Source organism: Natator depressus, chromosome 10 (genome assembly GCF_965152275.1).
Source record: "Natator depressus isolate rNatDep1 chromosome 10, rNatDep2.hap1, whole genome shotgun sequence".
Lineage (NCBI taxonomy): Eukaryota > Metazoa > Chordata > Testudines > Cheloniidae > Natator > Natator depressus.
In genome coordinates, this window is record NC_134243.1 from 81,747,326 (window position 1) to 81,772,084 (window position 24,759).

The window sequence follows — 24,759 nt, forward strand, 5'->3', positions numbered from 1 at the left end:
CTACAGGGCCCTTTTATCTCCAGCCCTAACTGTGGGCCAGTGTCCGTAGGTCCTTCTCCCTCTGCAATCGCAGCGTAAGTTCAGCCAGCCACGAGTGCTGTCTGCTTGTCAGCCTTTGGCCAAAGAGGAGCACCCTCCTTCACTCCTCTGCTCCCCGCTGGGAACTGACCTGCTAAGGCCCCTCAGACTTTTTTATGTGAGCCTGCCGAACTCTGGTTGGTCATCGCTAGCCCTTCTAGCCTGTGGAGGACCAGGTCTCTCTGCCTTCTAAGATGGCCACGCCAGGGAGGCCTCTCTAAGCAAGCCTAGAGGATGCAGCTTTGCTGCTTTTTTCCTCCCACCTTGCAACTTCTTGGGATGGGGTGTAGCAGAGCAGCAGGGCCTCCAGGAGGAGACCACGAAGGCCTGGTACACTCTGTCACACGCACATACTAAAAGGACCCTTTAGGCATTCACTCCGGGGCTTTTACTGAACTAAAATCAAATGGATACCTCTGGTACTGAAGGGTGAGACACTGGGCACTGCCACCCGCATGTGAGGGCACACAGTATGTTAGCAGAATATAAAAAATCTCCCTGACACGGCACAGAAGCTGCGCTGGCAGATCTGCCAATCAGGAGGCTGCCCTCTCCCAGCTAGAGAGCGGGGTTTAGCACAAATAAAGTCCAAGAGTTCTCATCTCCTACCTGACTGACTCCCGACTCTTAGGTTCCTGTAACAAGAGACCATGAAAGAAATGAGCAGAAAGGTAAAAGGGTGGGCTCTTACAAATAGTATTGCATCTGACTTTCCATCAAAATCTGTGTAAAATTGAAAGGGTGCAAACAAATGCTAGATGCTCACAGACAGGCCCAGGAGAAAATGGAAACAGGTATATGGACTGCATTCTTGCCAAGGTATTTGAGTGCCTAACTTCAAAAAGACACCCAGGTGCTGTATGTGTAGCAATTTAATAACTTACCAGCACAACCTGGCTTTGGTGGCTCTTCAGTGAACTGCCAGACCTGACTCCTTCATCCCTTCTGAGCAGGACAGGTGGCAGGAAAAGTGGTCATGAGTAAGTGTACAGTTAGAAATCTGACACTGTGTGCCTCAGCGTAAGGTACATCCGGCTGGCTTCAACCCTGCGTAAGTGTTTGCAACCTCACTGAAGCTAAATGAGTTGCATCTGCTTGTACCCTGATCCCTAGATTAAGATGAACCGAACTTCAGAGCCATTAGCTGAGACCTCACCATTTGTAAGACGAGAGATAGAACAGGCACTTGGACACTACAGCTACACCCTATGATGATGAAGTGAAACCAAATAGAAGGCTGGAATAGAAATGTAATAACAATACATTATTCTTCAGCAATGGCCACGGACAAAACAGTTCAGGGCACAAGCACCAAATTCATGTCACCTAAACATCCCCCCACCCCATGCTCCTGGGACAGGTGGGGGCCTGAACTAGACCCCCAGATCATCAAGTCTGCTCTCACTTACACTGGCAAAAGCAGTCGCCCTCGGGGCTGTTGTGTTGGCTGGGGACTGGCAGAGCACAGCACACTCCAGCCCCAGACATTATTATTATCATTTGGAATTAATATTATTGTAGAGTCCAAGGAGCCCCAGCCATGGACCAGGACACCATGGTGCTAGACGCTGTACATGGCCTTTCCTTGCCCCTAGCCAGAGCCCCAGCCTACCCCATGCACCAGGGAAGCAGGAGGAACTGGCTATATATAAGTTCAAGATTTCCCCCATGCCAGAATCTGGCCCTTAATCTCCCTGGGTAACCGTGTGTCTGTCTTCCTTATTTCCCATCCTACCAGTGACAAATGGTACACTGCCAGGCAGGCCGCTCAGTGAGCCTGGTCCTTGTCACATTCATTATTTCCTGTGAGGACTGGTGATCCCATCATGACACTCTGTGACTCGTGCACAGCTTGCTGGCATTGAGAGACACCTTGTGCTGTGTGATGGAGAAACAGACCCACTGACATCATTAGACCAGGCTGCCATGCACTGTCTGCCTTTCTGGGAGTGTATAATGCAGTTGTTGGAGCCAACAGAAATTGCACTCCTCTCGTCATTTAAAATCAGAGCCTTGTGATGAGATTGTCACTACCAAGCGTGAGCTACTGGAGTTCTTGTGTTTCAGAATGTGGGCTGCGACTATGAAATTGACTCCAACGCGGTCGAGGATCGGTGCGGGGTGTGCCATGGGGATGGATCCACCTGCCAGACTGTGAAAAAGATGTTCGAGGAGAGTGAGGGTCTGGGTAAGGTTGTCTGTCACAACCATCTACCAGCTTGTCCCTGAACTTTTGCTGGTTCCTGTTCTGAAAGGAACATTGGTGAGCAGCACAAGTTGGTGAGAATGCACAGCACCTGCCATGTTCCATAATATGGCTCGTTTTGGAAGGGAAACGGGGTCATAAAAGGTTAAACAAATACTGATAAGATATAACAATACAAGGTGCTCAGAGGTTTTGCAGCTAGAAGGGACAGATCCACCACACAGATCCTTTTCTCCAGAAACCCTTCAAGCCCAGGCTGGAGGCTGCTGGACTGGCAGGCCGGGGATGTGCTGTGGAGTGCATGCGTGAGCGGCATGTACTCCTGGCCAGTTCATGCTGGTGGTGGCAGCATTTGTAGTCACTTTCTGGGGGTAGATAAGCCTCTACTCGGCAGATCACTATGCCGCTTAGGGGACACAGTGAATGGGCCAGTGTGGTGGATGGTGCCGGTCTTTCAGGGTCCTCGACTCAGGACAACACGGTTACCTAGAGCGAGTCACTTAGCATCTTTGGTGCTTCAGTTTTCCCTGTCTGTGAATCAGGGAAAACGCCTGCCTCACAAGGAGACTGTAGTTCATCACAGTTTATAAAGGGCTTTGAGATCCTTCGGCAGAAGTTGCTGTGAAAGTGCAGTGTACTGTTATTATTATTTATCATTATGTCTTTGAACACCAAATTCCCTCACAACTTTTTTTTTAAATAGGAAAGCTCTGTTTCCGTTCCATGCTTTATATGTTAAAATGCCAAGATGGTTTTTAGATAGATAGATAGAGACAGCACTTCTTTTAATAAAAGAAACATGACTGGAACTTTGTAAAGTATAACTAAGCTCCCCTAATAACTAAACATTGCCCTGAAAACTGAGCAAGTGGACAGAATGAGGTTAGGTCAAAGATCTTGCCAATTTGAATAAGAAAGAGAAAAAAAAAAGATTCTGGCTTGTTGTTTTAAATGATTTTCTTAATACAAACACCCTTAATCTGTAGATCCAGTTTTTCCCTTTATCAGCAGTGTGGGGGGAAGGGCAGGAATGGTTTGCAAACAGGAACCCTTCAATAACACGACTGTTAGGAAATTCCACAGGGGAAAGTGGGGTCAGCAATAAAGAGAAGGTAAATTATTGCCAGTGCAATTGTTCTGAAAGGCACTGGCTATGACATGTAGGAAGCTAAGGGAGTGATTCCGTCAATATCATTCATTTCATTCCGATTTATATTTGTTAGAGACCAAAAATTTGAAATCACCCTTTGCTATTTAATCTTGCTCCTTTTAAAATCACTGGTACTTTTGCAGTTGACTTCAATGGGGCAGAGATTTAGCCTTTGGAACAGAGACATGTTAACCTGAATATCATCCCAGTGTTTACTGCCGGGAGGAAAAATATCCATTTACAGACCTTTGCCGCTAAGACGTTGTCTGCACTCTAAAAAGAAATCTGAGTTAGCTGGACCTATGGGTTCAGCTTAACAGAAGGTTTAAGAGGGTTTGGATGGTCTATGTGGACAAGGTAAAAGCACGTTAAATCCATTAAATGCATTAAAAGCACATTAAATACAATGTGGACACGGTAAAAGTACATTAAATGCATTGGTCAAGGCTCAATGGGGACACTTTTAGTTCTGCAATGGAATGGACTAGCAGAGAACACAGGCTGGCTCCATGTAAGATTCTGCATGTGGCACACTAGACAGAAAGAGCTATTTTATCTGAGCCCCCCAGTACCCCCTGATGTTGAAATCAGCAGCTAAAAGACAAAATAGTCTGTTTAATCAGCTTGGCGGCTCTCATTGCTCTAGCGATTTGACCGGAAGTGATTGATTTATCTGGCATGGGGTTCTTCTGTTTGTTTGACTGCCTGAGATTGACAGTCAGTGAAATTCCCAGGTTACGTTGACATTGGGATGATCCCAGCTGGAGCCCGGGAGATTAGAATTGAGGAAGTGGCAGAAGCAGGAAATTTCCTGGCCTTGAGGAGTGAAGATCCAGAGAAATACTTTCTGAATGGCGGGTGGACCATCCAATGGAACGGAGATTACAAAGTGGCTGGGACAACCTTCACCTACGAGAGGACTGGAAACTGGGAGAACCTCACATCCCCTGGGCCCACGGGGGAGCCCGTCTGGATCCAGGTACTTGTATGATGTTTTATTTTGCCATGTAGCCACATGTGACAGGTGCAAAGATCTGGGTGGGGCAGATCAACCTGCAGCAAAGCTCTTTACAAATATAAACTTAAAAAAATGCCTGCGGCAGCTAGGAAAGGCACTTAGTCCTTATTCGCTGATAACATAGCTCTGATTATTATTGGTAGTATTATAATATTGCCTTGAGACCCCAACCAAAATCTAGGCCCCATTGGGCTAGGGACTGTACATACACCTAAGTCCCTGCTCCAGAGAGCTTACAATCTAAATAGACATGATGGACAAAGGAATTATCTTCCTTTTACAGAGGGGGAATAGAGAATTAATTGACTTGCTCAAGGTCACAGAGGAATTCTGTGGCAGAGCTGGGATTTGAACCCAGAGCTGTCAAGGCCTTATCTATAAGACCATCCTTCCCCTTGATTAGGGAAGTATTAAGTTTTAAAGCAGAGCAAATGCCTTATCATGCCAAACTGGGTGGAATTTCTCTCCCAGTATGATTTCAAATCAGCAAAGCAAAGCTGAGCCTATCAAAATATTTTCAATTTGTAGTAATTGCAGCCAGTGGAATAATTTTGATTTTCGTCACTGAGTCCAATTTAAGCAGTTGCTTTGGTTAGACAGCACACTTACAACTATGCACAACAGAACCTGGCAAACCTACCACCAGATCCTCCCGAAATGAAGTGTGCATTTGGTGGACCTCAGAGCAACAGACCGTTAAAAGTCTCATGCAAGGAAAACGTTGGCCTGGTGATCACACCACCTCGCTGCTGCTTGAGTTGAGGAACGGGAGCACTTGCCTTCGCAGCCTGCAGAGCCAAACCACAAGCGCTGTAATCCCTTTAGGGGAACTCGGCTGTACTGTGTTGGCAGTCAGACACCTTACACTCTGGAAATCCCTTCTGCTCTTCCCTTTCCCATCAGAACTCACAGCTGCCTGTGGGATTTCTCTGTAGAAGAGCACAGTATGCCTAGCTCTCTCTGCTCATGGGGCAGTCAGAATTTCACCGCAAACTGGTGCTTAGATGGCGACTAGTAATCATGCATGTTTCTTTGGGAACAACTGTAATTAGCAGCCAGAAGGATTCGCTTGATCTGACACGCATATTTCCCAATTAGTGGGTGGATCCAGCCCATGTTCTTTCCAGCTGAAACTAATCCCAAGAGAAGCATTCCTCAAAATATTTACACAGGAGAGAGAAGAAATGTCTATTTCCTGAATTCTTTTTCTTATCTCCTGGGAAAAGAGATCACAACATTTTTAATAGGGTTAACAGAGCCCTCAAGATGAAACAGTGCTTTGACATAAGACCCCTTGGCCTAGATGCCCCTTCCTAAATGCAGCAGCAGTGTTGGGTTGGGTTGCAACACAATGCCATGACAATGCCATCATCCCATGACAATGCAGTATTGTGACCTGGTGGCATCTCGCCAGCCCCTCAACCATCCTGTAGCCAAGAGTCTTGGCATGAGAGTCTGCCCATGGCCTGCACTAGGCTACTAACCATTCAGAGAGCGCGGGCTGATGGATATGTATACAAATATAACACTTGGGTTGCAGTGTTAAAGGCTCTGCAAATCAGCCTACTTTGTGGGTGTAATGTTGGCCCCGGATGCTCATGGGAGTGAGGGTAAAACCACAAACGACGAGAATCTCTTACTCAGGGCAAAATCCAGACCCTCCATTCTCCCCAGCCCCCAAGAGTCGTGTTTCTAGGCTGTAAAGAGGCCTTTCTCATGAACACAGCTCTGTAATAGCAGCAAGAGGGGAGCACCAAGAAACTTTCCGAGGCAAATAGAGACAAAGATTTTTCCCCTCTCTTATTTTAAGTTATTGTTTCACCCTTTGGCTCGAGGAGATAAGCCAAAGTTCAGAGCCTTGCAGGGTTGCTTTCGTTAGAATAATAAATTGATGATATGCATCAGGTATATTCTCGATGCTATCTTGTTTATTTACCAAAAATGTACCCAAAATCCTGACTCCCTGAACACAGCAGAAACAAGCAGCAGCAGGCAGTTTCCATACTCAGAAATCCCCAAGCCTGACACTCCAGCGAGCTCTGTGCCCAAGAAGCCCTGTCCCTCTGCTTCCTCTCCAGGTCACACTCAGAACTCCTTCCCCTGTCTTTCTGCCTCCAGCATACACAGCCTGGAACCAATATCCCAGCCCCTGCGCCTGCCCCCAGGGAAACTCCTCAGCCCACATGGTTTAGCTATGACCTACCATGCAGCCTAGTACTGGGTGCTAGTCCCACAGTCCCCAGCTGGTTTTACTACAGGGCTTGATTGTCCTTCCATTGAGCCTGAAGGAGAGTGCCTGCCCATTGGCTTTAATGAGGTCTGTTATGGTCTTTGGATCCCAGACCCCCTGCTGGAAGCCATCAGCACCTTCCAGTGTAACGTTACACAGGGATCAGCTGCAGCTCAAATTATGAATCTAAATTTCCATTTGGGGATTCCAAAAAGGTCTTGTCCAGAGACTTTGGAGACCCCAGTACAATTCCCTCCTCTGCCGCAGACTTCCTGCGAGACCTTAGGCAGGTCACTCAGCTGTGTGCCTCAGTTCCCTGTCTGCACAATGGGGCTAACAGCACTTCCCCTCTCCCAGGGCTATTGGGAGGATAAATTCATTAAAGCGCGTGAAGTGCTTTGAGATCTACCGAGGAAAAGCGCTATAGAAAAGATGATGATTCGCCATCCATTCAGATTTTGCTTCTGTGGTTCAGCAGGTCACCAGACCCACCGCGAAGGAATTGGAGTTCTGTCTGTGTGGTTCAGCAGACTCTTGTTTGTAGGGCAGGAGGCTCCTCTTCACTTCTGCCCATTCCCTTTATCTGTTAATCTAATTACTTACTTTTAGCAAGGGGAACAAAGTTTCTGTCTCCTGCCCAAACTTCTGCTCAGTGTGAACCTGCCTCATACTAACTAGCAGGTAGGGTTATGTCTTTCAGGTAGCCAGACTCACTTTACTAATGAGGTTTTGATCATTTTTCCTTTTAAAACACGAGCTCTTCTAGGACCAGCCAGCCGTCCCCTCTCCCTCATGTTTAAATACCTTTCCAAGCAGCGCTACTTTGCAATAAAGGCCCCGTGTCACTATTTACATTAACTAACTCAATTGTCAGAGGCTTCTATTTACGCAGGCTCAAAATTTCATTCCAGCTGGATCTCTGCCAACTTAACTTCCAGCACAGGAGTGAGTCTTTAAGATTTAAGAATAGAGGGGGCTGACTTCTCCTCTCATTTTACACCACTTTACAACTGCGTCACTGTTTGACTTCAATGGAGCTACGATCGTTATACACCAGTGTTAGTGGAGAAGGCCGATAAAATGCTGCCCAGAGACAGCTCCATGAGGGGAAAGGAGCCCCTACACAGAGTGACGCTGCAGTGGTCTGCTGGGGACAGGCTTATGTGGAATCTGGACTTCAAGTTCCAACGCAAACCAGTCAGACCCCAGGACATTCAGAACGAAGCCTGAGCTTTCCACTTGCCTACATCCTGTCCAGTCATCGGCCGATCTTGCTGTGGTAGGAGCTAAGGACAGCGCTCCACCATAGTCGTGAATTTTTGTTGGCTTTTGTCAACTCTTGAGTTTTCATGGTGTGGGGGTGAGAACGTCAGAAATCATTGAATCATAGAAACATAGGAGTGGAAGGGACCTCGCAAGGTCATCTAGTCTATCCCTTCGGTCTGAGGCAGGACCAAGTCAGCTTAGAGACAGCATCCCTGACAGTGTTTGTCTAACCTGTTCTTAAAAACTTCCCGTGACAGGGATTCCACAACCTCCCTGTTCCAGAGCTTATCTATGCTTATAGTTAAAAAGGTTTTTCTACTGTCTGACCTAAATTTCCCTGGCTGCAGACTAAGCTCATTACTTCTTGTCCTACCTTCAGTGACCATGGAGAACAATTGATCCCCATCCTCTTTAAAACAGCCCTTAACACATTTGAAGACTGGTATCAGGTCCCCCCTCAGTCTCCTTAAACGTGCCCAGCCCTTTTAGCCTTTCCTCACAGCTCAGTTTTTCTAAACCTTTTATCATTTTTGTTGCTCTCTTCTGGATTCTCTCCAGTTTACCCACATCTTTCTTAAAGTGCGGCACCTGGAACTGGAGACAGCGCTCCAGCTGAGGCCTCACCGGTGTTGAGTAGAGCAAGACAATTATCTCACATGTCTCACATACCACAATCCTGTTAATTCCCCCTCAGAATGATATTGACCTTTTTCGCAGTTGCATCACATTGTTGGCTCACATTCGATTTGTGACCCACTGTAACTCCCCCAGATCCTTGTGAGCAGTACTGCTTGCCTAACAATCATTCCCCATTTTGTACTTGTGTGTTTGATATCACTGCACATAACAGAAAATGAAGGCCTAGTTCTGGGGATCAGCTAGGAGGACGTCAGCGTAGGAAGGCGAGGTTATTGTTACGTATGCATGTTCCTAAAAAGTCAGTGTTCATTTTAAGAAATCCACTGCACAAACACATCTGCTGGGCAGCAGGGATGGAGGAGGGGTGGGAATAGGTCCTTTGCCCTGGTTATTTCAAATGTTAATTTCAACAGGCTCTTTTCTTTGCTTAGACTAGAGCAAACAACCAAGGGAGCAGAGGTAGCAGTTAATGAATTTCAGAGTTTATTTATTCCAATGGTGCGCTGTTTACTTTAACATTCCCCTCCTTCGCCTCTCATCCCACCCCACCCCACCACACTCCACCCCCAGATTGACAAGAGAAGTCTTTTTTTCTTTTCCCAAATGATGAGAATGCATATTAGGTTTCCTCCAGCTGGTAGGTTACTCAGGAGTTCTAACCCAAAAGTTCCCCACGTATCCTGGGCTCTCCTGTGACTGGGCTGGGCAGCCTGAACTCACTTTTGTTGTCCTTAGTCCCCCAGGAAGCCTTTTCACAAATATGTACGTTTGATTCCCCATTCGAGGAACACTCTGAATAAGAACAAGACTGGAATCCCAAAAAATCCCTTCTCAATGGCAGTTACAGAAGATCTGGTGCTTATTTGAAAATTGCCCTGTTCTGCAAACAAATCCTACCATTTTACTTGTCACCCTACTCAATGTAAAAGCATTGCCGGAGGTATTATGTTTCAGCGCCACTTTATCTTTTAATTGGCTGTGCATGGCTTTGTGGGGGGCTATCAGTCTATATGAAGGGATGGTCTGAAAAGTGACAAGGAAAATGCATAATTTTAAAGCAATTATTTCTATGTGGATTGCACAGAAGCCAATTCTCATCCTGATTTTCAGCTATGGATCTGGCTGTGCAAATCCACATACTCACAGCTGCAGACGCCAGCCCTGGTTGGTTTAACACAAAGTCTCCCAGTTGACGGAACCTCTCGAAGCTTTTGAATGGGAGTTACCTGAGAACAGTTCTCGTTAGACTATGAGCCTGACCCTTCTTTTGAAATCAATGGGCACTTTGCCGCTGACTTTCATGTCAGTAGAACCAGCCTCTACCCCCTTGTGGTTCACAGTCTGTTCATTTCTAACGACTGCAGTTCTACATCTGAACAATCAGTTGCCCAAAGGTTCACACAAAGTGCAGCATACGATGATGCCTCTTTGAAATACAGCCAGGGCGAATCACACGTGGGTATTTGGGTTTATTTGTTGATTTAACTGCATTATTCCGTTTTACTGCCCCTTAATACATGGAAAGACAGATTGCATCTGCTTTGTGAGCTGTGTTAATTCAAGGGGGAAAAGCAAAGGAAAAAGGAAATAAAAGACTCCCTCGGTGCAAGGCAAGTTGTTCTCAAATACCTGAAGGGGAGGAAGGGGCTCCCTAGGAATTCTTGGCTTTGTAATTTTGCAGCTAGACGCTTAGATCACAGATTTCCCTACTTAATTATTTCCCCTTGTGTTTGCATTCACGTCCTTTGCAGGCTGCCTGGGTAAAAAGGTAAGGACAGCAACAGCTGACATGAGAAGCCTGCCTGTATCCTTTCCCTGGGATGCCAAGTTTTGCTGTATGTGTCAAATGGAACTCCAACCCCCAGCATCCACAGCCTTGTGACATTCCCTTCCACGAGTGGGGTGGGAGGGAGACGGGAGATCCTGGGGCTAATCCTCTGCTTCCTTGAACTCTGTGTTGCCATTTACGCCTGTGCAAGGTGAGGGCTTGACCCTCTGCCTGCTGAAGTCAGCGGTGCAGGATCATGCACTCAGTGCCGTGTGGGTGTTTGAAGTTACCACTGGTGTAAGTAAGTGGGGAATTCTGGTTGGACACTGTATCATGCCCACTTTGTACAGGTGCACATGGCAGCAGAAGGTGCAAAGCAGTGCGCTATCAGGCCCTATATTCTTATTGTCCCTGTATTATTTGAGTGTTATGTCTTCTATTTGCAATTAATATGTTTCCCAGCATGCATTATGCCACCACCAGTTTTTGACAGTCCTCTTCCAGGAGCTAAATACTAGTTTCTGTCTCTACTTGTAAACAAAAACCTGTAGGCAAAGTATCTCAGTCCAACCTGGGACACCCTTCTTCATGCTCTTGCAACCCAAGCCTTTCCTTGCAGAAGTTAATTGTAGAGCAAGTCATGCGTTCCCAAGCCTCACTGGCCAAAGAGTCTATGCTGTGCTTCATGGCACAAAAGTTTTGCATAATTGGCCAAACTCTCAGGAAGCATAACCCTGGCAATCCAGCCAGTGGCTTTTATTTATTTATCTTATAGTTAATTAAATATTAACTATAAGAAGTGCCTGATACTGCTGCCATGTTATGGGACCCTCCCAGTCCCTTACAGAGTTTGGCTTAGTGGTTCAAGGCCTCTTAAAACTGTATTTTCACTTTCTTGATGGCACCTCATGCTTCTTAGGCGCCTCTTCCTGCATGTTGGAGCTACCAGTCTACCATGATGGGTTAGAAGTGGTGGTGAGGTAAGCAGCAACCTATGGTACTTTGGCCATGTTTTCTGCTTTGATGGAAAGGCTAGTTTGTATTAACACATCTGCTTACTTGATATTTATCATTTTTAGAAAGAAATAAGAGAAATCATAAAGTTTTCTTGTCCTAACATTGTCAGTATCGTTTTCCCTTGTTAATGTTAACCATTCGGAATGCCTTACACCAGAAAATCTCTGAAAAGCTTCCTGGGATTTGTAACCTAATTAAAACCTTCTGACAATGAGGTTTCACTATTCATCAGAAGGTTCTTGGAAGGAAGCCCTCTGCTCCACCAAAGTTCCAAGAACAACAGAGCTTTGGCGATAATGGAAGCACTTAGGCTAAGAAAACAAGGCTAAGCCCACAAGCTTTCATGAGTGCTGTGGCTTTGCTGATTGGTATGTGAGGCAGCTTGGATTGAATTGATATTAACCAGTGAATCCATTTCAGTCATGCGGAGATCGAGCCCCACATTTCACATGGGAGGAATGCATAACATTTTTTCAAGTGTGTTTTTGCTAACTGAAGATTGTTCTGGGTACTTATTTCATCTCCGCTATTTTCCAGCTCTCTGCACTAGCAATTCTTAGACCACTGCAAGTTAGTGTGACTCTGCTGACTGCTTTGCTTGGTGCCATATCACCAGGGGCTATGGTCTCAACAGATTATATTTGCTAACCAGAGTTGGGGATGGGCAGTATTTGGTTGGGAGACCTCCAGGGAAAACCCAGGTGCTTCAGGAAATGGTGTTAGTCTTGGGAGAAAGGCCAGTCCTTGCCTACAGACAGCCCCCCAACCTGAAGCGAATACTCACCAACAACCACATACCACACAACAGAACCACTAACCCAGGAACCTATCCTTGCAACAAAGCCCGTTGCCAACTGTGCCCACATATCTATTCAGGGAACACCATCACAGGGCCTAACAACATCAGCCACACTATCAGAGGCTCGTTCACCTGCACATCCACCAATGTGATATATGCCATCATGTGCCAGCAATGCCCCTCTGCCATGTACATTGGTCAAACTGGACAGTCTCTACGTAAAAGAATAAATGGACACAAATCAGATGTTAAGAATTATAACATTCATAAACCAGTCGGAGAACACTTCAATCTCTCTGGTCACGCAATCACAGACATGAGGGTCGCTATCTTAAAGCAAAAAAACTTCAAATCCAGACTCCAGCGAGAAACTGCTGAATTGGAATTCATTTGCAAATTGGATACTATTAATTTGGGCTTGAATAGAGACTGGGAGTGGCTAAGTCATTATGCAAGGTAGCCTATCTCCCCTTGTTTTTTTCCTACAACCCCCCCCCCCCCCCAAGACGTTCTGGTTAAACTTGGATTATTGCTGTGCACATTGTAAGATGAGCTATTGCCAGCAGGAGAGTGAGTTTGTGTGTGTGGTTTTTGGAGGGGGGTGTGTGTGGGGGGGGGGTGGTGGTGAGAAAACCTGGATTAGTGCTGGAAATGACCCACCTTGATTATCATGCACATTATAAAGAGAGGTTTCAAAGAGGGATGGGCTATTACCAGCAGGAGAGTGAGTTTGTATGTGTGTCTGTGTGTGTGTGGGGGGGGGGGGGGAAGAGTGAGAAAACCTTGATTTGTGCTGGAAATGGCCTTCCTGGATGATCACTTGATGATCACTTTAGATAAGCTGTTAGCAGCAGGACAGTGGGGTGGGAGGAAGTTTTGTTTCATGGTCTCTGTGTGTATATAATGTCTTCTGCAGTTTCCACGATATGCTATGCATCCGATGAAGTGAGCTGTAGCTCACGAAAGCTCATGCTCAAATAAACTGGTTAGTCTCTAAGGTGCCACAAGTACTCCTTTTCTTTTTTCTTTTTACGAATACAGACTAACACGGCTGTTACTCTGAAAAGTGGCACTTTTGTCTCCAAGTCAGTAGGGTGAGCCACCCACTTTATTCAGATGATCATGACAACAGTGGAAATGACATAGGCCAAGAAAGTTATTTTAAAAACAAATGTATTTTAACTCCTCTCACAAAGATTTAACCAAAGGCCTCATTTTATGATTGACCAGCTCAAATGCTTCACAGGAACGACTTCTAGAACATGCTGCTGCCAGAAGATTTTTGTTCCCACTCTCTCGTCGCCTATTAAAGTACAAACTTGAATTGCATTCCCTTCTGGCTTCCCTCTCACACCATCTTAAGACAAGTCAGTTTTAATGATTCACACATAACAGTGTTTTTCCTGATGTTCTACACCATCAGCATTTCTTCTCTGCCTTTCTCTGGGGTGACAACAGCCAGTCTCGCCTACAAAGCCAGGAAAAGCGAGAACCTCAGAAATTCCCATCACTTATAAAATTCCTCAGTGGAGATCTCAGGAAGAGTAATTTACACGAACTAGCATTCAGGCAGCTCAGAGCCAGGTAATCAGGCAGACATCCAATGGCTCCCCTCTGGCCCGCGCAAAAGTTTGGTATGTTCCACAGAGTGTGGAAGAGTTCATCTACTGAGTCTGCAATTAACACAGCCTGTTCCCATTCTCCTTTCATTCAGTTAGGATTAAAGATGAACTTCAGCCTGCACTCTGGAGCCAAAACCCTTCTCCCCTTTGGGAAAGCTTGGCCCTGAACTTCATGGCTTACCCTTTATATAAGGAACTGAACCAAACCACCAAGAACTTTGGGAAAGTCCTGATCTGGCCTGCACTTGGAAGCTTGGCCTCATCTCTGATTAGAAGGGAATGCCTTTAACTATTTCCTGACCATAATATCCTTGCAATGGCTAAAATTTTAACACCACCAACCTTCACTAAGCTGATGTGGTGCTAGGAGGCACTGTGTTTTGGGGGGTGAGGTTTGTCAGATAAGACATAAAACCAAAGTCCTGACAGTCTGGACCCTTATCAAAGGTCCTATGGCACTTTTATGGGGGAGGAGGGAAGACAAAACAAGAGGTGTGAGCCCCATTGATGTGAATAGGTCTCAGTTGGATTAATGGCATTGCACCTACCGCAATTTCCCTGTTGCTTCGCTTGGATTTGCTAATTTTCTCCCCCCTGTTCTAAAACTCCTGGGCAGCATTACTGGAGTAATTGTGATGGCTGCAGCTCCGTGGTGGGGGAGGAGAAGTGATCTTTATAAACACTTTATTTTTGTACTTTCGAAAGCACTTTGTTGCTTGCAGAAGGTGCTGTGTGAATCAATGTATAACAACAGGTTTCAGAGTAGCAGCTGTGTTAGTCTGTATCCGCAAAAAGAAAAGGAGTACTTGTGGCACCTTAGAGACTAACAAATTTATTTGAGACTAAGCTCACGAAAGCTTATGCTCAAATAAATGTTAGTCTTTAAGGTGCCACAAGTCCTCCTTTTCTTTTTAATGTATAATAAGTTTGCTACACTTGGCCAGCTGGGTAAATTGTATGGCCCGTGCTATAGAGGAGATCAAACGAGATAATCACAATGGTTCCTCCTGGCCTTCGAACCTATGATTATGAATTATCCAGGCCCACCTCCGCATTTCCTTTACTGCTGCAGTTGAATCAGCCAGGGAATGACATCTCTATAGTAATGTCAGATTTGTTGCCAGTGATCCCCTGAACAAGAGGCTAAAGGTCAGATCCTGAGTTCATGTTAGGGTTACCAGATAGCAAGTGGGAAAAATCAGGACACCTTTTTTTTTTTTTTTGGAGGGGGGGATAGTTGCGTATATAGGACAAAGCCTCTAATGGCGGGATGGTCCCGATAATATTGGGACATCTGGTCACGCTAGTTCATTTACACCCAGTGTCAATGAAGTAGCTCCACTCAAAGTGTGGGCGCTAAAATTGGCCCAGTATCGGTGTGTTCTGGTTGAGCTTTTCAGCATTTAAAGACCCTCCCACGCTGCAGGGGCCTAGAGCTCGTGCTCCAGCCTGAGCTCAGAAGATTACATGGCAAGGAAACAGCCTGGCAGCCCGACTCCATGAGTCCAAGTCAGCCAGCACATCCAGCTGCAGATTTGTCTTTGCTGTGTAGACAACCCCTAAGGGCCTTGTGTATTGAGCAGTACTCTCTCCAGTCTTCTCCAGATCACTGTATCGCACGCAAGTATGTTTGTGTATGTTATACTGCTGCATAGCAATGTCTTGACCTATACTAGATGCCGAAAAGCCCAATCAATGCCAACGGAAAGTGGTTACGTTGCTGAATGAGCTGTGACTTGGTTTGATTATCTCCTCACAGCTGCTGTTCCAGGAGACGAACCCAGGGGTTCGATACCAGTACACTATCCGAAGGGAGTCTGACCATGAGAATGAGATTCAGCCCGCAGAGTTCTTCTGGCGATACGGCTCCTGGACTAAGTGCACTGCCACATGTGGGACAGGTAAGTTTGTCGACCTTTTCATGTTGACCTTATATGCTTAAAACCAGTAGCCTTGCTCTCACACACTACTTTACAATAGTAAGTGGAATAGAGGTGATTTTTGTAAAGTATTCCATACACATAGAAACCAAGGAGTTCTGGTTCAGCACATCCCATCTGAAATCAGTTTTATTAGCTAGTCCACTGATCAGATCTGTATGATGCTAAAATATTTGCTTAATCATTGGGGGTTACCATCAAAGTTAAGGTACCAGAATAGGTCTAGTTCTCATGGGTACAGTGTAACCTCCCCAGTAAATAGGTCTGAAACATGCCGGTTCTGCCCAAATCTCTATAAACATCATGTTTAAAGGGAACAAAACAAAATAATTCATTTGTGCCACATTTTACATCACAACCTAGGAAATACACATCAGAACAGTTTGCTGACATTTGTCTTAGAAACTCTTTGGCCTTAGGTTTCAGTGGGTTTGTAACACAGAAACAGCTGCTGGGGTCATAAATATCCAGACCAGACCCCCTGCGGAGCTCAGGCGCTTGGAGACTGCACTTTATCAGCTTTTTCCTCTTAACTTGGTGTCCTGTTACCATGCTGGTTGTCTGGAGGTTTCAGGGCCTTCTGGTTGATTCAGACAAAAGAGTTTTAGAGAAGTTGAATAAACATAAAATTGCCTGTATTTGGGTTTGCACAACACTATTTTAAAAAAAAACAATTTCAAGCATCTCGCAGAGGATCAGATTTGAGAGATTCCATGGAAATGCCTCATCCCAGCAGATCCCTGAAGCATGCAGGGCAGGGCTCACGCTCTTCCTTGATCTATATCCGTGATTTGCCATTCCCTCCACAGCTTTCTCCTATGCTCTCCTCCTCCTCCTCCCTGGTGATCAGTCTGTCTGCTTCAACAGCCTGTTTCAGGATGTGTGTAATGGGCTACTCACCACGAGGTGCCCCCTCGCAGCCAGACATCACAGCTCTCTCACTGGGCTAGCGCCCCCTGCCAATGGTCACGCCAGCACCGGGACTGTGTCTCTGCATAGTAACTCGGCCCTGCGGCCAGGACACCATCTTTCGTGCACCTTTCCAGGTCCCAGTTGTCCCAAACTAAAAGTCTAAAAATGTCTCTAATGGAAACAAAAATCCTTCCACCTTTTCTGGGGCTTTTCCTCAGCCAGGCTTCAGCTCAGCCTGCTGGGCTCCACACCCCCTGTGACTGGGAGGAGACCCCAGTCCCACCCTCTGCTCTGGGGTCCAGACCAGGACCCGCTCCCAAAAAGCTAGCTCCCAAACACCCTGTCACCCAGTCAAAGCAATCACCCCTCATCTGACCTTTCACTCCTCGTCATCCAAGGGAACCCACACAACACCGTCCAAAGCCAAGCCTGGGAACTTAAATTCACAATTCTGCTAGACACTATAAACTGTGGACTCAGCAGAGACCCTGATCGTATGGCTCATCACAACACTTTGTAACACACCCCACTTTCTACTAACCCTTAATTGCCCGCTTCATTTTAAATTTAAATGGTCTCCTATAGCATGTGTAAACCCCTTGTGCTTGACAATCTGTCCCAACTTGTATTTAGCTCAGACACTCTGTTTTCCTTCCCTAGACCTGAAGAAGACCTCTTTGAAGCTCTAAAGCTTGTCCCTTCCACCAACAGAAGTTGGTCCAGTAAAAGATATTACCTCTCCTACTTTGTCTCTCTCATATCCTGGGACAAACACAGCTCCAGCACTGCCAATGTACATTTTGCAGTGTTAATTAATGACACTTGGTCAGGCTGCAAGTAAACTACAAGTCCCAGTGAGTTTCCAAACTGGCAGAATAATGGAGACAATTTATTCGGCAGTTAGAAGAGTGGGAGGCTAAGGAGTGTACAGCTGTCTGTGAGTTTTACAGAACCACTTGTCCAATATGAGGAAGGTTAAACTTTCAAGTGTTTGTTACAGAGATACAGCAGAGAGGCATATACATTGCTACATGTCTTTGAACTTTAGATTTCTTTCCTATGATTCCATGGCTCCCTTGGGAGGTTGAAGCTTTCAAGGTGTGTGTGTGTGTGTGGTCCTCTGCCTCCTCTCCAGCTTCTCAGAAGCAGCAGAGCACTTTGTTTTGATTTTACTCCATAAACAGAAACGAGAAGAATCTGTCTCTCGTTTTGGTTATGGCTTTATAATGACATATTATCTTCCTTTCTCATTGGTTTTGAGAGTGAGCGGCGACATAGCATGGGGCTACTATGCGAACTGTGGTCTAGCAGCTGAATGTAAAACTTTGGTTTTGTGTAGCTGCCTTGCAAAGAGGCTCACACTTGAGTGCACAGTTTGCAAATGTAGGAGCCAGCGCTGCACTGCTGATGGCCTTATTCAGAAGCCACTGAGGATTATATTACATTATTATTATGGTCAGTATTTCCCGCTGCTCAGAGAGAGAGAGAGAGAGAGAGATTCAGTGACCTGGGTACATGGAAAGTTTGTGGAAAATCTTACATGATTTTCCTCTTTGTCCTGCAGTGGGTTCTAAGAAATCTGTTTCTAACTGAATCGTTCTTGTAATCAGTTGAGAATGTTTAGAAAAAATCTGCATAGCCATCTCTTATAGCTCCCCTGAGACTGGTACCTTGAGAAGTATGGACAGTAATCTCACAGGGCATTAGGCACACATCTTGTAAATATTTTTGGAACTTCCAAGTAGTTATTTCTCTTTTTAAATAAATGTAAAAAATAAAGTATCTGACCCAAATATGTAAAGACAAAGGGGCCCAATCCTTGCTCCCACTGAAGTTCATGGGAGATGTTTGCCATTATCCTTAACTGGAGCAGGGTTGGCGGGTAAGACACACACACACACACACACACACACACACACACACACGGCAGATTACATTTCCAACAGTCCAAAGATGCTTTTGCCATCTGAGAAAACTTTATCCCTACAACTCCTAATTCTTAATGTAACCTAGTGGCCTGTGCCAGCTGCTTCAGCCAAAGAAACTCTGCACTGAGTAAATCCGTAATAACTTATCCCCAGAGAACGTTTCCACCTAGGCCCCAATGGTTAGAGGTTGGCGTATGCCCTGAAACATGAGGGTTCATGGCACATCTCAAAATCCTAGATTTTTATACTGGTTCTCCACTTGGTTGGGACTAGTGCCTCAAAGAGCACACTGCTGTGTGATGAAGGATCGAGATGAGAGAGACAGAGAACTTAGCTCACTCATTTTTATTTATAATCAGTTTCACTTTGGGATTTGCTTGTTTGTTTTAATTTATCATGTTTCAGAATAGAAGGAATAGGAAATAAGATGGTCAGAGAGAGTCACAGCTATCCAACCTGCCCCACTGAGTTGATCCTGATCCTATTTACACCAGAGTGAATCAGGAGTCACTCTGCTGAAGTCAATGGAGATGTAAAAGTGGTGTGAAATCGGAATCAGGCCCATTGATTTCCATGGAGGCGGTCTGAGAGGGCATTTACTACTACCATCTAATGCCATAGGGCAAGGCTGCAGTATCACCGTCTGCCCTTGGAGTTACAGTTCTCTCCCTTCCTTTCCCTTGCTGCATGGGGGAAGCTGCATCAGTCATACTCCCAGCATAGCTTATTTCCCACTCGGCTTGTGCATGTCAGCTGCACTGGCTGGCATTTTAGGGGGCTGCGCCGCTGCCCACCACACCTCCACCACCCGCACAGGAGCAGGAACGGCAGTCTGATGGCACCCAGGGCTCTCCCCTGCCCACCATGATGCTGGAAGCATCATGCCACATAGTAAGGGGACTGAGAGCAACAATTTGTGCAAAATTCCCCTCGTCTGGACAAGGCTCCGGCAGCTCAGGATCAGAGCATAGTGGTGTGGGAAGGCTTGTGCTGTGCTTGTCCTGTAAATAAACAGGCCTTCAGGCACCAGGGCTGCCAACCTCACACATTTCACCAGCGCCAAATACCCTCCGAAAATCCTCACTGACAAAGCTGAGCCCAGTGGTCTGGGAGTTTCCTCTTCTCAGCAGAGTCCAGGAATTCCCTCTGCTGCCGGACTTCACAGCATCTTGGTTTTATCGTTAGTTACAGCTCTCCACAGGCACAGCAGAAGTGCGCGCGGCAAGAATTCAGAAAAAGGGTGTCAAAGCTGCTTGTGGAACGCGAGGTCACCCGTAGCTGCGTCTCCCGACCAGGGCTGCCAGAGGGACGCAGGAAGCGCGATCGGACGATTTAGCCGTTCGCTGAGAGGGTCAACAGGGCAGGAGCTGGCTTCTTGCCAGTCAGACTTTTTTTTTTTTTGATACTGTTGCCAAAAGTACATCTGTAAAAAACCGATATCCAATCACAGACGCAAGCTACCAGCCTGCCAACTGGGAGATGTCAGGGCTGCATGCTAGTGGGTCCCTGGAGCATGGTTGTCATTCGAACACTAAACGAGCCTCCACATCTCTTCCTTATTTGCAGGGAATCTTGGATGCTTTTGACAGCTTGTAGATAGGCCCTAGCCGCAGCAGAACCAAAGAGCGAGCCCTGTGCACAGTCAAACACTGCAGCAGCTCACCAGAATCACTGGTACTGATGGTTTCCACTCAGCTCAGCTGTAACAATAGTGCGACTAGAGGGGGCTAGCGTTTCACAGCAGACACGTGGGTGAGATCTTCCACCCCCACTCGGACAGCGGTAAAGTCCGCTGCTTACAGTAGGCTTGCGGTAGCTGTCTTACGCTGGGCCGGTTTATTTGGAGACCCCGAGGCAGGCTATACGATTGAAAGCGCTCCTTTGAGAATCACTGCCATTTCCGCTCAACAGGGCCCCGTTCTTGGTTAACCCATGGGCACTACTGTAGTAAACATGATTAATGATAAATAATACGAATATCTAGCGCTCACTCATACCTCACCTCTGTGCAGAACTGTATAGCACAGAGGCACTTTCTGCTTTCTCCAACCCCTCCCATGAGCTGGGGCCAGGGGCCATGCCAGCCGTTGCATTCTGGCAGCACAATTACATGAGTCTAACACCACTGCTAGCCCTAAATTCCCCGTCAAGAGGAACAGAGGGAGCTTAAAGCAAGGGGATTAGCTCTGCCCAGCTAAGGTTCGTTGAGCTGGGCCCTCCCAGGGAGAGCATAGGTGCACCCTCTCAAACAACAAGCCAGAAACCAGATTCTCCTGGCTCTCCTGGAGGCTTTGTGCATGGAACACCCTTACAGCTGGATGGGCCTCCAGAGCAAAATCTAGCCCAGAACATCTAACACCCCACTAAGTTCTCATCCCACATGCATGGAAAAACTCTAGAAAATGTAGCGGAAAACAACAGCCTTTCTGTAGGTTCTCTGAACTGCCCTATAGAATTTATTAAGACTTGGGTTCTTTCCTGGCTCTGTTGCTGGCCTGCTGGGTGACCTTGAGCAAGTCACGGCCCTGCTCTGTGCCTCAGTTTCCCCATATGTCACACGTGGATCATGATAATGATGCTGACATGATAATTTGTCAAATGTTTTGAGCTCTGCTGATGAAAAGTGCTAGTTAAGAGCTGGGGATTATTATTATTATTATTTCACACTCTTTTAGGATGGTTCAAAAACTGATCGAAAGGACACGTATAATTCTCTATTAAAAGTCTGTGTCCCACCCACTGGTGTAAATCAGCAGCGCTTCATTGTCAGTCGGTGGAGCTACACTATTTACACACATTGAGGACCTGGCCCTGTATGTACTTAGCATAATTTCTATAGACCCTTGTTGGGTTTGTCCCTAGTAAATTCCATTGGACTCTTCGCTGAGGGAGATAATTTTTCTGCATTTTCTTTTCTGTCACTGTTAAGTATAAAACATCTGTCCGTCCAAAGAAGCTATTCACTGCCTCTCTTCCCTGCTTAATTCATCCAGCGATGCCACAGGCCAGTATATATGAGATGAAAGGCACAAGTCAGAGGCCAGAAATACCAACACTGAGGCATCACCGAGTGAATGTGGCAATGGCTGCAACTTGCTAGCAAAGAGAACACATCTGTTTTGTACCAGGCTTGTTGCTCTGAACTGTTTAAACACAGAGATAGATCATCAGCCACTGTGGCACAGAGAAGGCCCATGAGGGTCATTGCACTTAGTTGAGATTAAGGCAACCTGGCCTTGCCAAAGTTTATCGGAGTCCAGCAACAGTTCTTGACGTGATTTAATCTCTACCCTGCAGTTCAGTGGTTTGACAAGCTAGCGCTTTTCTGATGAAATCATTTCTACTCACAGCGTAGACAAGAAGAGAAGAAGGATGAGCCTGTGGCTCAAGGGCAGAAGTGGGAGTCAAGAGACCTGGTGTCTGTTCCCAGCTCTGGGACAAATCACTTAACCTTCTTGAACCTCAGGTTCCCTGTCTGGAGGATGGAGCTAATAATCACACCCACTAAAAGGTCTTTGGAGACTCCATTGATTAGTGTTTGTAAAGTGCTTTGAGCTCCTCAAATGGAAGGTGTTATAGAAACACAGAGGAGTTATTTACTGGTCTGTTGTTCTCACCTGTGATCACTAAAACCCATCATTTTCACCTTACTCTTCTTAACTGTCCACCCTATAGCTATACCCGCAGAACATCTAACCCATTTCTTATCAACCCAGTGCAGGTGGCAAATGGTGCTTCCTCTTTCTTTGTGCTTCCCAGATCCCTCTCTTCCATCACCACCCCTGGCTGCTCTGATTCAAACACTAGAGTCCTGGGTCCATTTCTACACCCTGAATTTACCTAGCAGAAAATGACCAGCCACTACAAGGGCATGACAACGTTCCCTGCAATGTGTATTGATCATTTCAACTTTTACCAGCATTTTGTCCTGCCCACCTGGCTGTTCTGTACTCCAGGCCTTTCTCAGAAAGACTCCAAAGCCCTGGTTGGTCTTACTGAGCACAGTGAACTGCTGATTTATTTATTCTTTTACACCAAGGAAGTGTCTCCATGTCCGAAAGCATGTTCCTTTCTGGCTCTAGTAGCTTCTGGGAAAAGGGGCTGAAAGGAACATGTACATTGATAAACAGTGAGGAGTCCGGTGGCACCTTAAAGACTAACAGGTTTAATTGGGCATAAGCTTTCGTGGGTAAAAAACCCACTTCTTCAGGTGCATGGAGTGAAAATTACAGATACAGTTATAATATGTGCCAATATATTTATGCCTATATCTGTAATTTTCACTCCATGCATCTGAAGACGTGCGGGTTTTTAACCCACGAAAGCTTCTGCCCAAATAAATCTGTTAGTCTTTAAGGTGCCACCGGACTCCTCGTTTTTTTTATGGCTACAGACTAACACAGCTACCCCTCTGATAATTGATAAATAGTGACATTTCTGAAACAATATGCTCGCCTGCTAGTAATTTCAGACCCTTGTACCTTGCAGTACATTCTGTTTTAGTTCCCATGTAGTAATGAATTACTCTCTTTCCCAGCTAAGGAAAGAGGTTAAGGTTAGAGGGTAAGCCAGCCATGCTGTTAATGGGACTGCTTGTGCAAACAGTGTGACACCATCTTGTGATCCTATTAAATTCACTGGTCCAGCTCTGTAGGGCAAAGGTCACCCCCTCGAGGAAATGAAATCTGAGCGTCAGGCCAGGTTTTGTTACCTCCAGGGGGACAAAGCAAGCAGGTGTTGAACTGGGGATTTTTATTTTTATTGTAACGTGCAGTTTATGGAGCGTGGTCTGGGCCTAACAAGCATTTACTGTGGGAGCCATGGCCTTTGTCATTTCAGGGGCGACCAAGGCTGCATGAAGAATCTAGCGTAGGTGACTGAGTGAGGGGTGCTCATCTGGTGTAACTCAGCAGAGCACCGGTCACTTCACCTCAGCTGTGCTAATTTACACCATCTCTTACACTGGTGTATATCAATGCTTATTGGTGAGATTAGCAAATCCATCAATACATGGGGGCTGGCACACAGCTCCCATGATAAGCTGAGCTCTCTGCTTACCTGCGAGATACTGGGGTCCTGAGCTAGTTTTGAACACACAGATTTTTCATAAGGGAAAAAAACACCCAACTAGTGAATGTTCTTGAGCGTGCTAGTTCTGCATAAACAAATAGAAGCAGCCAAATGATTGTGAGCCAGTTGAGAGGAATTAGAAGCACTGGCAGAAAAATAATAAATTGAAACTCAACTAGGAAACATGCAAACTGTACATTTAGGGGGAAATAATTGCAAACTCTTAGACTTGATAGAAAGTCAAGATGCTGAGGGTGTTAGAGGTGACAGTGGGCAACAAACCAGACATGAGGTTGAAATAAAATATGGCTGGAGGAAAGGCTGGTGCCATTTTGGGTTGTGGATGTTCATAGAATCATGGAATCATAGGACTGGAAGGGATCTCAAGAGGTCATCTAGTCCAGTCCCCTGCACTCGTGGCAGGACTAAGTATTATCAGACCATCCCTAACCTGCTCTTTAAAATCTCCAATGATAGAGATTCCACAACTCCCTGGGCAATTTATTCCAGTGCTTAGCCACCCTGACAGTTAGAAAGTTTTTCCTAATGTCCAACCTAAACCACCCTTGCTGCAATTTAAGCCCATTGCTTCTTGTCCTATCCTAAAAGGTTAAGGGGAAACATTTTTCTCCTTCCTCCTTATAACAACCTTTTGTGTACTTGAAAACTGTTATCATGCCCCTCCCAGTCTTCTCTTCTCCAGATTAAACAAACCCAATTTTTTCAATCTTCCCTCATAGGTCATGTGTTCTAGACCTTTAATCATTTTTGTTGCTCTTCTCTGGACTTTCTCCAATTCATCCACATCCTTCCTGAAACGTGGCGCCCAGAACTGGACATACAACTCCAGCTGAGGCATAATCAGTGTGGATTAGCACGGTGCCTTGCTTACAACTGGCAATATATACAGAGGAGCAAAAACTATCCATGATTGCAAGTTGAGAAACCCTCCAGCTCCTCGAATGGTGCAGCTCCCTCCACCTGCAGAGAGACTGGTTCACAGCTGGTTTTTTGGTGGTTTTTTTTAATGTTTCAACTGTTTATAATTGAAAGGAAATGAAGTTTGTCATACACAATGTTGTCATAGGTAATAATGAACAACATGCCCATTGCAGG

General features: G+C 45.9%; 1 protein-coding gene across 1 annotated transcript in view; it reads left to right on the forward strand.

Annotated features, from left to right (window-relative positions):
• The window catches only part of ADAMTS7 (ADAM metallopeptidase with thrombospondin type 1 motif 7), a 142,044-nt gene that overhangs the window by 54,158 nt on the left and 63,127 nt on the right, over positions 1-24,759 (forward strand). The window contains exons 14-16 of the mRNA XM_074966661.1: positions 2,146-2,266; positions 4,169-4,413; positions 15,553-15,694. Of these exons, the coding sequence (XP_074822762.1) occupies positions 2,146-2,266; positions 4,169-4,413; positions 15,553-15,694 (508 nt within the window). The remainder of the gene's footprint in view (positions 1-2,145; positions 2,267-4,168; positions 4,414-15,552; positions 15,695-24,759) is intronic.